The sequence below is a fragment of the Trachypithecus francoisi genome, unplaced genomic scaffold (assembly GCF_009764315.1).
Source record: "Trachypithecus francoisi isolate TF-2019V2 unplaced genomic scaffold, Tfra_2.0 Lachesis_group4, whole genome shotgun sequence".
Taxonomy (NCBI): Eukaryota; Metazoa; Chordata; class Mammalia; order Primates; family Cercopithecidae; genus Trachypithecus; species Trachypithecus francoisi.
The window spans coordinates 11,578,503-11,594,448 of record NW_022681469.1 but is presented as its reverse complement, the minus strand read 5'-3'; the positions used below and the strand labels follow the sequence as shown (position 1 = coordinate 11,594,448).

Sequence of the window (15,946 nt, the reverse complement as noted above, 5' to 3'; positions counted from 1 at the left end):
CAGCACTCAGAGTTGAGGCAGTTAAGGAGGGGCCAGGAAGAAACAGGGATCAACTCAGGGCAGTCATGTGAGTTCAGAGACGTTCACAGACTGAGAAAATGGAGGTTGTGAATGCCTTTGAGAAAAGGAGCTTTTGTGGACAGATGAGAGTGGATTTCAGACTGGAGTTGACTGAAGTGTTAAGAGCTTAATTCAAGGAATCTTTCAAGGAATTTGTCTATGAAAGGGATTGGGAAATTAGGAACTGGAGAAGGCTATGGGGCCGAAAGGGAGAGTTTCGTCATTTGTTTTAGATAGCATAAATGACTATATATTGAGAGAACTAATGCAGAAGAAAAGCTGATAGTTTTGGAAAAGTATCAGTTGAATGGGTTGACAAAGCCAGAGGAGATAGGACACAGAGTGCGTGCGGACAGAGACGCTCCTTGCAAACAGCGGCAGCGCCGGAAAATTTTCCCCTGCTCTGGTTGTGTAATTGTGTTTAGGGTCCAGTTATCTTCCTGAATTTTTTTTTTTAATTTAAGTAATTTGTTTTCATTGACAAAATAATGAGTACCTATGGTTTAATTTATTTTTAATAATACGAAAGGGAATATGGTCAAATATAAGTTTTCCCTGCACCTCAGGTCCTCTCCAAGGAAACCGCTGTACTAGCATCCAATGTATTCCTTTCAGAAACATTCTATTCACAGATAAGAATACGTATGCCTATGTAGATAGATAGATGTGGATATAGGTGATGATATAAATACAGATTCTCCATTTCTGTGATATCAGTAACATTCCGAAGAGGACAGAGCCGATCCACTTAAATTCAGGTACTTTCAAAAAGTTTTGTTTTTACAAATGGTTGAATTACAAGGGATAAAGGACCTACACAGAAAATGCAGGAATCCAGGAAGAGCAGCTATAGAGCTCACACCACCTGGGCCCAAGGAGATGAGGGGATGCAGATATTAGAGAGCTCAGATGCGTTCAAGAACCGAGATGAACCACAATTTTTTTAAAAGTGTGACATTCTTGGCCAGACATGGTGGCTCACGCCTGTAATCCCAACACTTTGGGAGGTCAAGGCGGGCGGATCACCTGACATCAGGAGTTCAAGACCAGCCTGTCCAACATGGTGAAACCCGTCTCTATTTAAAATACAAAAATTAGTCGGTCACCTGTAATCCCAGCTGCTCAAGAGGCTGAGGCAGGAGAATTGTTTGAACCCAGGCGGCGGAGGTTGTAGTGAGCTGAGATTGCACCATTGTACTCCAGCCTTGGGGACAAGAGCAAGATTTTGTCTGGAAAAAAAAAAAAAAAAAGTGACATTCTTGTGACAACCAAGTACACTGAAAATAAAAACAAATCATTATAATATAGTGTAGCACAGGGCAGACAAGAGAAGTGACTGACTTTCTTACTGAAGGCTGACTGAAGGCAACCTCACAAGAGAGAATCAGGAAAATGCATAGCCTGACCGATAGCTTCTGCCCACTCCAATCTCCTGCTGATTGGCTAAGCTCAATCAAGGAGAAGTCAGAGGTTTTAGAATCTCTCAGTGTACTCCGCCTCATGGAGCTGAGGGCAGGGAGGGGAAAGCTGAAGAGTGATTGGAGGGGAAAATGGAGATTTCTGACCTTCATGCATCACCACAATCAATTCACTTTTCACACAATACCCAGAACAATCGTCATTTAAAACAAATGGAAGCATATTATAAACACTGTTCTATACCTCTTGCTTTCTTCCCCTGGCAATGTATTTTTGAGATTGTGCCTTATCAGTACACATAGATCTGCTTTGTCTTTTTAATGGCTGTCAGGAGTTCCATTGTACAGAATCCCTTAATTTATTACTACGTTTCTAACCAATAAATATTTTCTCTTAGATTTTTTGGCTGACACAAACAATGATGCAATAAACATTTTAAAATATGATTTGGGGAAAGTACACTAGTGCATGTATAAGATAAATTCTTAGACATGAAATGGCTAGGTCTCAATATATGCACATTTGAAATTAATAGACTTTATCAAATTGTTCTCCAGTGTGCACTGTGATGAAAAGTGCATGGAGAAGGCTTTTCCCATTAAATATCAGAGAGATGTTCAATGAATCTCATTGAAATTTAATTTGTGCTGCTTTGATTATGAATGATGTTGAACATTTTCTATATGTTTAAAAGTTATGTGTTTTTTTTCTCTGTGAATTGCCCTGTTCATACCCTTTACTCATATTCCAATCAAAACGTTTCTTATTAGTTCCTGAGTATTCTTTATAGGATTAAGAAAATGGCCTTTTGTCTGCCATATTATAATATGCTTACCAATTTGTCTTTGGATTTGGCTATGTTTGGTCACTCAAGATATAAACAAAAATTATGTAGTGAAATTTATTAATGGTTGCTGGATTTGTGTCTTCATTAGAAAGATCCTCTGTATTAGTTGTTTATAAAAAGTATTCCACCATGCCTTATTATTTGTTATTGCCATGTTTTAAATCTCTCATCTATCTGGAATTGATTTTGGTGAAGGAAGAAGGGGACGTCTTCTTTTTCTCACATGATTGGCTGGTTGTCTTACATCATTTACTAAGTAAACCATTTTCTCTACTGACTTAACATGCCACTGTTAACATAACTTGTATGAATCTTTGTATTTATTTCTGGATTTTTAATTCTATTGATCTATCTATATTTTAATGCACCAATATTAGTTTATATTTACTGTGGATCTAGTAAATATTTTATCTACTATTGATAATCTTAACTATTGAGCTTTAATTTCAGAATATTCTCAGCCTCTGTGTTTATGTTTTGTATCAATTTTAGAATTCATCATGACTTTTTAAGTCTCCCATTAGTAATGTTTGTGGTTATATTCTCCCAACATCTAAGTACCTTGGATGTCTTTCTCGCTTCCTCTATCTCTCATCTTCCTTTCTTTCACCTCCATTTCACTATATACTCTCTCTCCTAGTTCATGCCTACCCTTAAACTTTTCCTAGTCTGCCTCTGCAATTTTGTAATCAAAGCAGGTTGTTCAGGCACGGTGGCTCATGCCTGTAGTCCCAGCACTTCGGGAGGTCGAGGCAGGTGGATCACTTGAACTCAGGAGTTTGAGACCAGCCTGGCCAACATGGCGAAAATCCGTTTTCTACTGAAAATACGAAAATTAGCCAGGTGTGGTGGCGGGCGCCTGTAATCCCAGCTACTCAGGAGGCTGAGGCAGGAGAATCACTTGAACTTAGGAGGCGGAAGTTGCAGTGAGCTGAGATGGCCCCACTGCTCTCCAGCCTGGGCGACAGAGTGAGACTCTGTCATTAAAAAAAAAAAAAAAAAACAGCAGGTTGTGGTGAAATAAAATGTATCTATGGACGTGAAGCAGAGAAGCAGATAACTCAAACGTGATACTTAAAACAAGTATCATGTTACATATTCCTGTGCATTTCAGAAAATGTACTTTGGGGCACAATATTTCTTGTATCTTTTTGTTATGGTCATCTTTTTTCCTCCAACAAAAGAATTGAGATGGAATTAAGGCTAAATATTTTTTAGGGGAGAAGTATAGTTTACAATTATTCTAAATTTAACCCATTATGAGAAAACAAATTATGAGTTTAAATTTAAAATTTATTTTCCTAAGAATTTCTATCAAAACCTGTCAGGTTCGAAACTTCCTTGTTAAATAAGAAAAGTTATTACCTCAAACTGAAAATGCCACTGCTTATCACTGGTTTCTACACATAGAATATCTGAGGCATCTTAATTCATTTACCTCCAAGTAATAGATGAATAATGTAACCTCTTTAATCCTTTTGGGTTTCTTGTGGTCTCATTCTACTCCAGGTTTTTAAGATTTTCTACTTGGAGCATTAAAATAGCTGTTCAGTTTATCTGGCCTTTAATTTTTCCCTTTCCTGTCTATCCTACGCCTATTACTACCTTAATATTTTAAAATACAAATTTATCAAGTAAGTTCATTTTTGAAGACTTTCAGTACTTTCCATGCCTAGTTAAAAAAAAAAAAAAAATGTTCTAAATGCTAAAGCTAGTTAAAACCATTCTGTTAGCAGTGAAGAGAATATATCTCCATGATGCATCTCTCGATGGCTGGCTTTATTTTGCCTCTGGATAAAGTTCAAAAATCCCTTGAACAGTGAATTGACTGTAGATCATCATACAATCTCCCATAAATATTGTGTCCTGCTATTTAGCTTCTTGATAAGAAACTATAATCAAATGGCAGAGTTTACACAGTAGGTGCTCAATAAATATAAGTTGAATGAACAAACAAAGCTACATTCTCCAAGAAAATCCCTAATGTAATAATTAATACATTTTACAATCTGAACCCAACCTATGTTTGTACATTTAACATCTGTCAGTTCAGTTGTTTTCAGCTGCATATAAGGCAACATATAAATGACTTAAATAATAGCAGTCACCAAACGTATTTTGTTGTAATAAGAAGGCAAGATATAGGTCAGCATCAAAGTAGAGGAACTGCAGTCCTATTTTAGTTAGGATATATGTATTTGTTGTTTTTTTCTTTTTCTCTCTATTTCTCTTTTTTTTTTTTTTTTTTGGTTATTGTTGTTGAGAGGGAATTTCACTCTGTCCCCCCGGACTGGGGTGCAATGGCACGATCTTGGCTCACTGCAACCTCCACCTCCTGGGTTCAAGCGATTTTCCCACCTCAGCCTCCCAAGTAGCTGGGACTACAGGCATTCGCCACCACAGCCAGCTAATTTTTGTATTTTTAGTACAGACAAGGTTTCACCATGTTGGTCAGGCTGGTCGTGAACTACTGACCTCAGGTGATCCATCTGCCTTGGCCTCCCAAAGTGCTGTGATTACAGGTGTGAGCCACAGCGGCTGGCCTATTTGTTTTTATAATAAAGACCCAAAATAACGGTGGCTTAAAACATCCAGAATTCTATTTCTCTCTCATGAAAATTTTTGGGTAGGTGGCCCAGGGCTGATATGCTATCCAAAGCTCAGATTACTTAGATATTTTCATTTTATTCCCTCTTTTGTTCTGAGATGGCTTCTTCAGTTCTCACTATCACAGGTTCATTTCTGGAAGGAGGTTGGGAAGGACAAAAAAAGGAGAAACACTACATATCCTTCCCTTTAGGGGCTTCATCCAGACCTTGCCCATGGCACTTCCATTGCCTTCAACTTAGTCACAGGGCCACGTAACTTAAAGCCTGGAAAATATTGTCTGTAACTAGTGGTGGTTCTATGTCAAGATGTAAATTCTATTGCTATAGAAGAGGATTGTAAATTTTGCAGAAGAGTGTGCAACAGCTTAATGACTTTGTTAAGAAGCCTGGCTCTTTCCTTTTTGTTCCTTGGAGACTGAAATAGCAACCCCTTCCAAAAGGCACAGGCCACATGAAGGAGGCTGGATACCTGAGCAAGAGCAAGGGGATGACAGGAAGAAAGGGGAAAGGGCCGCGGTGTGGGCACCCACAACTGTCTGCTGTGATCTTCATTGCTGTGTGCAAACTTTCTTCTCTAGCCAAACTCACTGATTCATTACTTCACAACCACATTCTGTGCTTAACTAAACGTGCAGGCCCTTGCCTTCCCTCCATGCAGAAGGGGATTCCTCCTCCTTCCAGGCTACCCAAGTCTAAACTTTCTTTCAAAGATCTGTTATTCCATAAAACTTCTGTACATACATAAAACAGTGGCCTGTGATCTTCATTCTGTACCAATATTTCTCATATCTGGCATATATAGATATAGAACTCACTTGCTAATTATGTTTGCATGAATAAATACAGTTTCTTGAGAATGAAACTTCCCTTATTCTTTGTTTCTCAGAGTTTGTTTTAGAGTATCTTACGTGGAGCAGGTGACTGACTGATTTAAAGGAACTTAAGCTTATTTATTTAGGTTTAATACAGTTCAACCTGGAGACAGATGAATAGACAGATGATTTTGCAGATTCTTCTCCTGTGAGCTAGCAATCTTTCAAAAGACATTTTATTTACAAAACAATGAGGAATATATTGTAAAAGTAGAGCTCTAAGTAAATTAGCAAAATGAGATAAAGTGAACTCTAGTTCATGATAATAAAAAAGGTTTAAAAGGCAGAAAACCCAAGTTAAGTTGCTTATCTCATCATAGCAAAATAATGATCAATAGATGTAGACCAAATAGGCTTGATTTTTTTTTAATGAAAAGTTTGGGCATAATGTTGGAGGTACAGTAAATATCTTAGCATTTAAATAGTTCTATAAATAAACGCTTGTTGAAGGAGCTCCACCAACATTACATTAGCATTTCTAGTTTTACCCCTATAATGCTATGTAGTAATAAAATATTAAATTAGTTACGGGAATTGTGATCACTTTTCTATATAATTTCTATTTGAATAAAATAAATAGAAGGCAGAATAAAATAAATAGAAGACACTCCATAGAGAATATCCTTTCAACTGAAATCAAAATCTAATTAGTATAGAATGAAAAGTACTCAAATATTGTTGAGATCAAGGTAGAAGGTAATGCAGAAGAAATGGTATGATTATGGAAACAGCTCTGAGAATCAGGAGTGTGAAAAATAGTAGTCAAGGAAGCACGTATTCTAAATATATTTCTTGTCTTAATAAGCAAAAAGAAAATTTCATGCTGAGATGAAGGAAAGACTCATACATTAAGGAGGCAATTTATACTGGAATAGTAACTTATAAATTGTTTTAAATAATGGTCTAATCATTTACAAAAATAAGCTATCAGTAACCTAGAAGCAGTCTTTGCTAAAGTTTAGACCAAGGCATATTTAATGTCCAGGTGTAAAATTGGCATTAGTCTAAAAGCAAATTAAATATTCTAGCACTGTTATTTGTATGTGATGTAAGCGCGGGGAAAGTCTTAGCTGACCCTGGGATTAAGAATGCTGAACTTGATTTTACGAAGAAATGAAACTGCCTTTATAGTCAGTGATCACTTTCTCTGAATTCTATGAAGTCTACAATCAGGTGCAGAAATGATTTAACTTACTAAATGAGATGACAAAGATTATTATATGTCACTCTGAGTGGATAAGATTAAAACATGGTAGGAAGACCTGTGGAAAAGTAGTCTTAGGAGAAATGACTGAATAGATCATGTTAACCCCGGCTGCAGGCTGTCTTCCCTCCTTGTGCTCCCTTCCTGGGCTGTTTCTCCTCCTACTCAGCATCTGCATTCTCCTTTGAGCCCCCGCTGCAGAGAAGTGTGATGCTCTAGAGCCTTGTTATTCCAAGCGTGGTTCTCTGACCGACCACATGTACATCACCTGGGACCTTGTTAGAATTTCAGAATCCCAGACTCCAATTCTGACTGCAAGAATCAGAATCGTTAAGATTTTCAAGAGATTCCTATCCACACACAGGTTTGAGAAACACCACTTTTGAGTCCCAAAGATTCTGTTTATACAGAACAGCAAGTTACTCTGATACACACGGCACTCTTAATTGCTGTTTGATATCACCAGAACACATTTCCATGTGCGTTTCTGGAGTCATGGTGCTATGACTATGATTTTCATGTCAGGTTTTACAAAACCAAATATGGTTTTAAAGGTAACACAAAGATTTGATTTCATTTTATTTTAAAATGTCTATTTTAACTTTAAACAGTGTAGATAAAAAACCTTCAAGGTGCGTTGATGATTAGCAAGGCATTATAGTTATGCTGTCAGGCTAACATTTTTTGGATTTGAAATAAAATTTCTCCCACTATCCCTGCTTAATTAAATAATATCCATTTACTACAAAGAAATAAAATTTCTCCCACTATCCCTGCTTAATTAAATAATATCCATTTACTACAAAGTAAGCTACTACAAACAAACAAATCTGGAGTTTCTTCTATTTGTGAATCTCAAATTTCCCAATGCTTTGTATTTAAAATCAAGTTCAGAAATAAAAGAGATGCTATGGGTAAAATAAAAGTGCAACTGTCATCCATAGCCCTGCATTAAATTGTGACATCCATCTAAGCAGCCACTCTCTGTCCATGTTGATTTATTTTGCCTTAAGTAATTGCAGCCCATTTGACCTTCCAAAATATAGCTTTCGTTTGTCTTATAAGTATTGAAGTCTAAATGAATTTTATATGAATAAAATGCATTTTGATTCTAAAGCATTTTGAAAGCTGGAACCAAAAGTATGAGTTCGACGGAGAAGGCAGGGCTGTCTGAAGCCCGAGTTCACTGGATGCATCCCTTCTTCTGGAGTCCCTTGATCACAAGAAATTGACACCTGCCAACTTCTCCCCTGTACCTTCCTGATCCCGGTCAAGTCATTCTCAAGTAGAAGCAGTCGAGTCATTTTGATTCATTTTTTATGTGAATCAAACTTCTAAGCTAGGACACGCTATGAAACAAATTACACATTCCTTGTGGCTACTAAAAAAATTAGTTTATTAGCGTAAGAGTCTGGATTTGAGAATAAAATCATAGATACAAACAATCTATATTTCTCACAGTAAAAGAGATATTTCTTCTGAAATTACTTCAGTTTCTTGGTGGCGTAACTTTCTAGTATTGCATTCATCCGTTCTTTCAGTCAACATGTCAATAGGTGGTTACTGAGCATGTACCTAGTTACATAAAGAATTGTAAGATAAAACCCCAATTGTAGGACTCTCAGTTCAGAGGAGACAGGTGCTCAACAAACCATTGCTAAGCAATGTAATCATAGTGTATTGGACATAGGTTACTGGTTCTGTGGAAATACAGAAGAAATAATAGGAAAGGGGCAGCTAGGTTAATTAGTATTTTGTTTTGCTTGGTAACTCGTCCTAACTTTTTAAAAAATACATATGGTGATAGGGTTTGCAATTATATCTGAACCAAGTTGGTTAGGAAATAAAACATTTTCCACCATTAAGAATTAGAATACCCATAATCATCATAGGGAGAATGTCAATTTTAAAAATAAGAATTGGCCAGGGGCAGTGGCTCATGCCTGTAATCCCAGCACTCTGGGAGGCTAAGGTGGGGGAACACTTGAGGTCAGGAGTTCAACACCAGCCTGACCAACATGATGAAACCCTGTCTCTAATAAAAACACAAAAATTAGCCAGTTGTCATGGTACATGCCTGTAATCCCAGCTACTTGGGAGGCTGAGGCAGGAGAATCATTCGAGCCCGGGAGGCGGAGGTTGCAGTGAGCCGAGATGGTGCCACTGCACTCCAGTCTGGGTGACAGAGCAAGACTCTGTCTCAAAAATAAATAAGTAAATTTATAAATAATAATATTCAAAGAAGAAAAATATTAAAATTTCATCTAAATAAAAAATACTTTCAAAGAAATCCTTAATACTGAATTTTTAAGTACGGTTGGACCTCTATATTTGTAAATCCATCTGTGGATCCAACCAATGGCAGACAGAAAAAAAATAAAAAATAACAACACAATGATAAATCTAAGTTATCTAGAGATTATTTAAATTATATAGGAGGCTGTGCATAGGTTAAATGCAAATACTATACCATTTTATAAGAGAGACTTGAAAATGTGTGGATTTGGGTATCTATGGGGTGGGGGGAGGTGTGGAACAATCCCCCCGCAGATACAGAGGGATGACTTGTATTCATTAATCTCACTTGATGGATATATGCTTTTTGCATGCGTGTAAGAACACAGTAATCTTTTCTATCATCAAGACGATTTTCTACTTTGCCCATTATTTACACCACATTTAGATTCCAGCCTGGTTTTCCTTTGCTACTCAGTACACTTCGGCACTACTTCCCCCAAATTAATTGATATAATGAGCTGATGTAAATTACTTTCAATATTAGGCTGAGCTAATATTAACCCACAATAATTTAGAAAGTAAATATACCATACAACACCATATACATACTGAATTCCAAAATTAAGTATCAAGGATGTTTTAGTTTCATATAATTTTGAAGTATCTGGCCCATTGCTCCCTTCCATGATGTGGAGAACCACCTGCTCTGGATGTAAACACCTTCTGCTGTGTGTGTCCCCACGCCTTAGGGCCCATACAGAATAGTGGGCATAGGAAAGGACCCTCACAACCCTGGACTGCCCACCACTTTCACTCTTCCACCTCCTTATCAGTGCTTTCCTCACCTATTCTGCTAGGAACGATTTTCAACATTTTAATCATAAACATACAACCCTTCAGGCCCAGGTGAAATGTTCTGAACTTTATGAAGCCCTTTGTTTATCATCCACCTGTAACTCCTCTAGTATCCAAATTTCTGTAGCATTTCATATACCTTTTATGACTCATCAAATTCTTCTGGGTTTGCGTTTTTCATGAATCAGATCCCCACTCACCTCCACTCAAATTTGGAGATGAAACATCTTTGTAGCCTTGATAACATTGAGCCCATATTTTATAAAAAGTAAGTGTCTATTAAACTTAGGGTGAATTTTCCATCCCTCATAATAATTCAACAAGATGCTTTTGTTTATATTGTGTTTTTCCCCAAAGTTCTTCCTCTCATTTTCTTCTCTTATAGTCCTGTCCATTTATTGAGTCTCAACCTAAAAGCTTTCAATCGTGCCCAAAATGTATGTGTGATTCCTCATGTGAAATCCCATAGTACTTTATTTGTCCCTGAATCATGCTGTTTTTCATTTCTTCCTTGCGCTGTAGTTTTCATACATACTGTATCTACTTCTATATGAACTATGAGCTCTTCTGCAAGGCTGTGAGTGCAGTCTTAGTCATCTTCTAGTTTCCATAGTTCTGTGTATACAACAAGTGCTCAATCCATGTTTGTTGCAGGAGTGAAAGTTTGTAAAAAGTTGTGGAAGAACAGTACAGCTACTCAGAGCCAGGGGCTCCATGCCAAACTGAGTCAGGCCCTGCTACAGGTGGTTTTAGGCATGGCTAGTGGTCAATTGGGAACAGGAGTTGGAGAATGCTATTTCTGAGGCCAGCTCTATCAGATTTTGTAGCAAGGAACTGCTAGGGCATTATGATAAAGGGGTTGCTTGTAGGGTGGGTCTTTATCTGTCCTTTTCCTGTGACCCATGATTATAGATTCTGCTATTTTAATCTGGGGAAGTTTTCCTGTTCTTGACAGTTCCCTATGAAAGTCTAGATGTCGTTTGTGAATACTGGTACATCATAATGAATACCTTTGTTATCTGTGAGCATCTTCAGCAGGATTATAACAAAAGTCAGGTTGTGGGGTAGATGGAGAGAGGAACTGATGGGAGGGATGAATGGATGGATGGAACCAGGAGGAAGGAAAGGGTTTGTGCTATTGAAGCAGGGAGGTTTCAGGACCAACTTCAGCCTCTCAGTTGCTGAGATACAGCCAAGCTGTGCGCTGGAGGCTGTGTTTCTGATACCTACAGCTTCCATTTATTGGCCCACTATTTCCTGCCTATTAATTGTCTATTAATACTTCATGAACATTATCTCCAAACCTTAAAATTACTTGTAAGATAGAATCATCCTATTTTTCAAAGGTGAAAACTAAGGTTCGGAAAGATTAAGTTACGTAGTTACAATTAGTCGTCTTAATAAAAAGATAACGGATTTGAAAAGAAAACCTGCATCTTTTTCCTCTGTATTATGCTTGCTGCCTCTTTAAGCAGGCTGCTTTAGTTATCCAGTGGGAAATAGGTGTTTGGAAGTCTTAGAAGTCTTTTCTTTCTAGGTTAGTATATTTTCATTGCTGTTATCATGACATTATTTCAAAAACTCAAATTGCTATGAAAAAGTTGGCGATACCCCTCTTTAAGTCAGTATTTGGCTTGATAAAGAATGTAATAAAACAAGAAATAAGACAACTTTTCTTCAATCTTTCACCAGGAGGGAATTTAGCTGCTGTCTTTGTTTTGGGGTAAAAGAAAAATGAAATGAATCTGTGATATTCAAGTAAATCCCTCAGTTGTTTGTTAGTGTCTACTGTTTACTCAAAAATGGGAAGCACCAGGACTGTGATACATCATCTTTGTTGCGCTTGGCACCTTCCATCATGCATCATATTAATCTGCTTAAACTAACAAGGATTAATTGCCTTGGTAAGGCAACCTGGCATTGAAATGATATATTGCCCAGACAGCTTGGAATTTGGCCACTCGTAAATCTCATTTGTTTGTTGGTTTATTTCTGTTTGTCTCTCTCTCTGACAGATGTGTGCCCAATCACTGCGAGCATGGTGGGAAGTGCTCGCAAACATGGGACAGCTTCAGATGCACTTGTGATGAGACAGGATACAGTGGGGCCACCTGCCACAATTGTGAGTGCCAATTCATCTCGCTTTAATCTTGTAATTGCATGAGAATCTCAAGTCTTGGGCTGTGCTTTGAAGCTCAGCAACCTGAATAATCCACATAATACATCACTCGAATCTGAAAAACCAAGAATCCAATTGTCATTTCTCCAAAAAAAAAAAAAAAATAATACTGTTCTACTTGTTAAAATATGTTCTCTGGTAAAATGAGTAAAAATGACTCAAAGAGAAGGACCATCATTTCCTCTGTTCCATAACCACGTAGTTGAGATTGGAAGGCCAAACTTGGATTCGCCTCTCTGTGTCTAACTCATGTCTGTTGGGTTAACTGTTTGGGAAATTGTGTTAGTGTGATGCCTCTGACTGGACCCTCATCTATCAATTAATCAGAGAGGGAGACAGAGTGTAATTGGAACATTTAGTTTCTGGATGATGGCTGCTTCATGCTTTAGCCCAACTGTTCGGCTACCTTTTTTTTAGATCAAAGAAATGAGTCCGAAATGGAATATCTAAAAGCCAATGGATGTAAAATGAAAACATAAGAGGTAAAAATATTTTTAAATGGCAAAAATAAAAAGTAACATGCAAAAATGACTACTATAACACAAATGTGCCTTGGTTTATATAATAACTTTATTCCAAAAGGTTAAATAAAAAATAAATTTTCATACTTAAAACATTTAATGCTCTTATAATATTAATTTTCCAATAATGCATTGCCATTTGCAAAACACTTTTGAAAACAAAGCACTTTTGAAAACAGATTTGGCATAAATCGTATAATTACGAGAAGAGAGTCAACTGTTGGGTAGTGTGTGCATATGTATGTGCGTCTGTGTGTGTGTATGTGTGTGTGTGTATGTGTAGGGACGGAAGCGCAAGAGAAAAAGAGAGATTCAAGCTTCTCTCAGTATGCCCAAGCACTGAAACTCTGATATCTAAATCCTCCGATTATACAAACAGATTTCACTTGACTTTTAGGAAATAGTGACAAGCAAACTATCTCAGAGTAGAGCCCTGGGTATAGTAAAAATGTCATACAGCTCTCTAAGCCTTTCCATTGTGTTATTTGTAATAAAGTGCAAGAAGAAATGGTGTTTTGAATATATTGTAAAATGTTGACTTACAAAGTTGCACACATTTATTTGTTTAGGTCAATATTCGAAAACAAGAGACAAAGGAAATCTTTACAAAACTAACAATAGAAAGATGTCAAGAAGGTCAAAATAGATACTTATTAGATTCATTATCTGTGTTTACATATATGAAAGTATTTTAATGAATAAAGAATAAAAATGATTGATATTGAAATTAATTCAAAGAAAAGAGTTATAACTAAAATTTTTCCTCACCAATCACATCAGAATATTAACCTGCAGTATGTGACATTTATTAAATATAATATGATGCTAGAATTATGTTGATGAAACTGGATACCTTCACTAGCGTAATTTGTATCATATGTTATAAATACCATAATTAATTACAAGGGATCTTGTTCCTGAAATATGGTAATGCTAACCAGTGGTCAAAAGCAAGAAATCGGTAGTGACTGCAAGGATTTTCTATCTCAGTGATGGCTTTTATATTGAACTGAAAAGTAAGTTATTCTTTTTATATAGCTGTTTCTATCATTAAAATGCACAGCAAAAAGGCAAAAAATAATTTAAAATGTATGCTACTGGTTGAGTAGCTGAGGTTTATTTTGTTTTTTAAGGGTAATGACTCCAAGGATTAGAAATGTCCTAAGTGTGTTTAGGTTTGGCACTGGTGGCCAGCTTGAAAGGTAAAAGATGAAAATTGTCTTTTGTTCTGCTGCTCCTTCCTGCTTGTTCCTTGCTTCATTTTGTTGGATCTTTAAAAGCAGAATCATTCTTTTTAATAATAAAAGTCTCATCTTTTGTTGTCTTCCCCAAATGAAGCCAAAATGTTGAATATCCAACCTGTGCATAAATAGAGGTGAAAAGACCATCCTGCATAATTCAAGAGAGGGTTGGCTGGTGACTATTTTCTTCTGAAAAATGTACATTGTAGCTTATTGAAGGCCACTTGCCTCCTAATAACCTGAAACACTTGATACAGTCTTACTTACCGACATGGATTAGTCAAAAATGTCACATGGCACAAATGTAAGAAGATAAAATGTATGTCATTGAGTTTGACACAGAACGAACAATTCTACATTTTTACTAAATCAGTGACTACATTCGTAGCAAGAAGATGGAAGTGCAAAGACCCCAGTCTCTGATGTGTCTGACGCTAGCTATAAAATCATCAGGCTGTGTGCCTTTGTGGTCAATCGTTGAACTTCTCTTGCACTGTCTTCGACTGAAGTCTCCTGGAGTTCTAAAAGCCAGTGAGCTGAGATTTGCAGTTACTTATTCTGTATTCTGTGGGTTTGAACTTTGTAAGTAACGTAAAATATTTTGCTTCATTATTTCCTGCGGAAGACCAAACATTCATCTTGAAAAGAAATCATGCTAATTATTTTAAATAGTATTTTTTAATTAAAAAAAGCAGCTAACTAAAATCTAAAGTTTAACATAACAGAACATTTGTTAGAGTTTCAAACATTACAGGCTACAGTATTTTAGCACACTTTCTACACCAGCCCGGGCTTGGTCGGGATGAGACAGCAGTGCTATGAGTGACCGGTGATCATCCAGGCTAGAAGTTCTAGTTCAAGATGGAACAGAGAAGCCTTTTTGCTTGATCACAGTGCCTTGTGTTGACTTTGATTCTACCATTTTCTTACTTGTACCCTAGGCCATTTAAATTATTTGAGCTTCAATTTTCTCCTGTAGGAATAGATAATTAACAGTGCTCACCTCATCAAGCCATTGTGAGATTAAATGAAATGATGCACGTAAGATGCTGAGAATAACTTTGGCATATGTGGTACTCAGTAAATCTTTGTCATTTCATCACTTTCAGAGCAATTGTCCTTTTCCTTTGAGCTTCTCCAATAATTGCCCAAATCACAAACTGTGTCCCTTAACCTTCATATCACCATACATTGTTTGCTATCACTTTTATGGCAGATTTGGACTGCAGTGAATGACTGGTTTCCATAGTATTTTTCTCTAGAAGAATTGAAGAGCATTAAGATAAATCTGTATGCCTCCTAAACCTATGCCTCTTGTTTTCATTTGTTGTTTTGTGTGTACATGGGGACTTTCTTTTTACATAAATTATCTGTAGGGCTTGGAGGACTGTCATTCGTGAACCACTCCCCTGAGGAGCCAGGATGTCTCCCACAGACAAAGCCAGAGATCACAGAAGACAGTCAGATCACAGGAAAGGGAAAGCTATTTTTTGTTGTTTAAAAACAAAAGAGGCTAGTTTGTGACAAAATGCAAATACATTAAATTGTTGACGTTTTATACTTGAAAAAATTTTCTTATACAGGCATTCCACTCTCCACAAATCCTTTAAGAACTGACTTGTAGCATATCTGAACACCAAACCATGACAAAGGGACTGAAGTGATCATGTTGGTTAGTTTGTGTTTATTATATTGACTTATCCCTGCTTCACTCTCCCAGAAGCACTGTAAGAATGTATCTTTTGTTTGGAGATGGAGTCTTGCTCTGTTGCCCAGGCTGGAGTGCAGTGGTGTGATCTTGGCCCATTGCAACCTCTGCCTCCTAAGTTCAAGCGAATCTCCTTCCTCAGCCTCCCAAGCAGCTGGGACTACAGGCACACACCACCATGCCTGGCTAATTG

The 15,946-nt window shown here is 37.1% G+C and overlaps 1 protein-coding gene across 1 annotated transcript in view; it reads left to right on the top strand.

Moving 5' to 3' along the window:
* CNTNAP2 (contactin associated protein 2) overlaps positions 1–15,946 on the top strand; it is a 2,313,133-nt gene that overhangs the window by 1,348,836 nt on the left and 948,351 nt on the right. Inside the window, exon 11 of the mRNA XM_033192342.1 lies at positions 12,120–12,226. Coding sequence (XP_033048233.1) covers positions 12,120–12,226 — 107 coding nt within the window. The remainder of the gene's footprint in view (positions 1–12,119; positions 12,227–15,946) is intronic.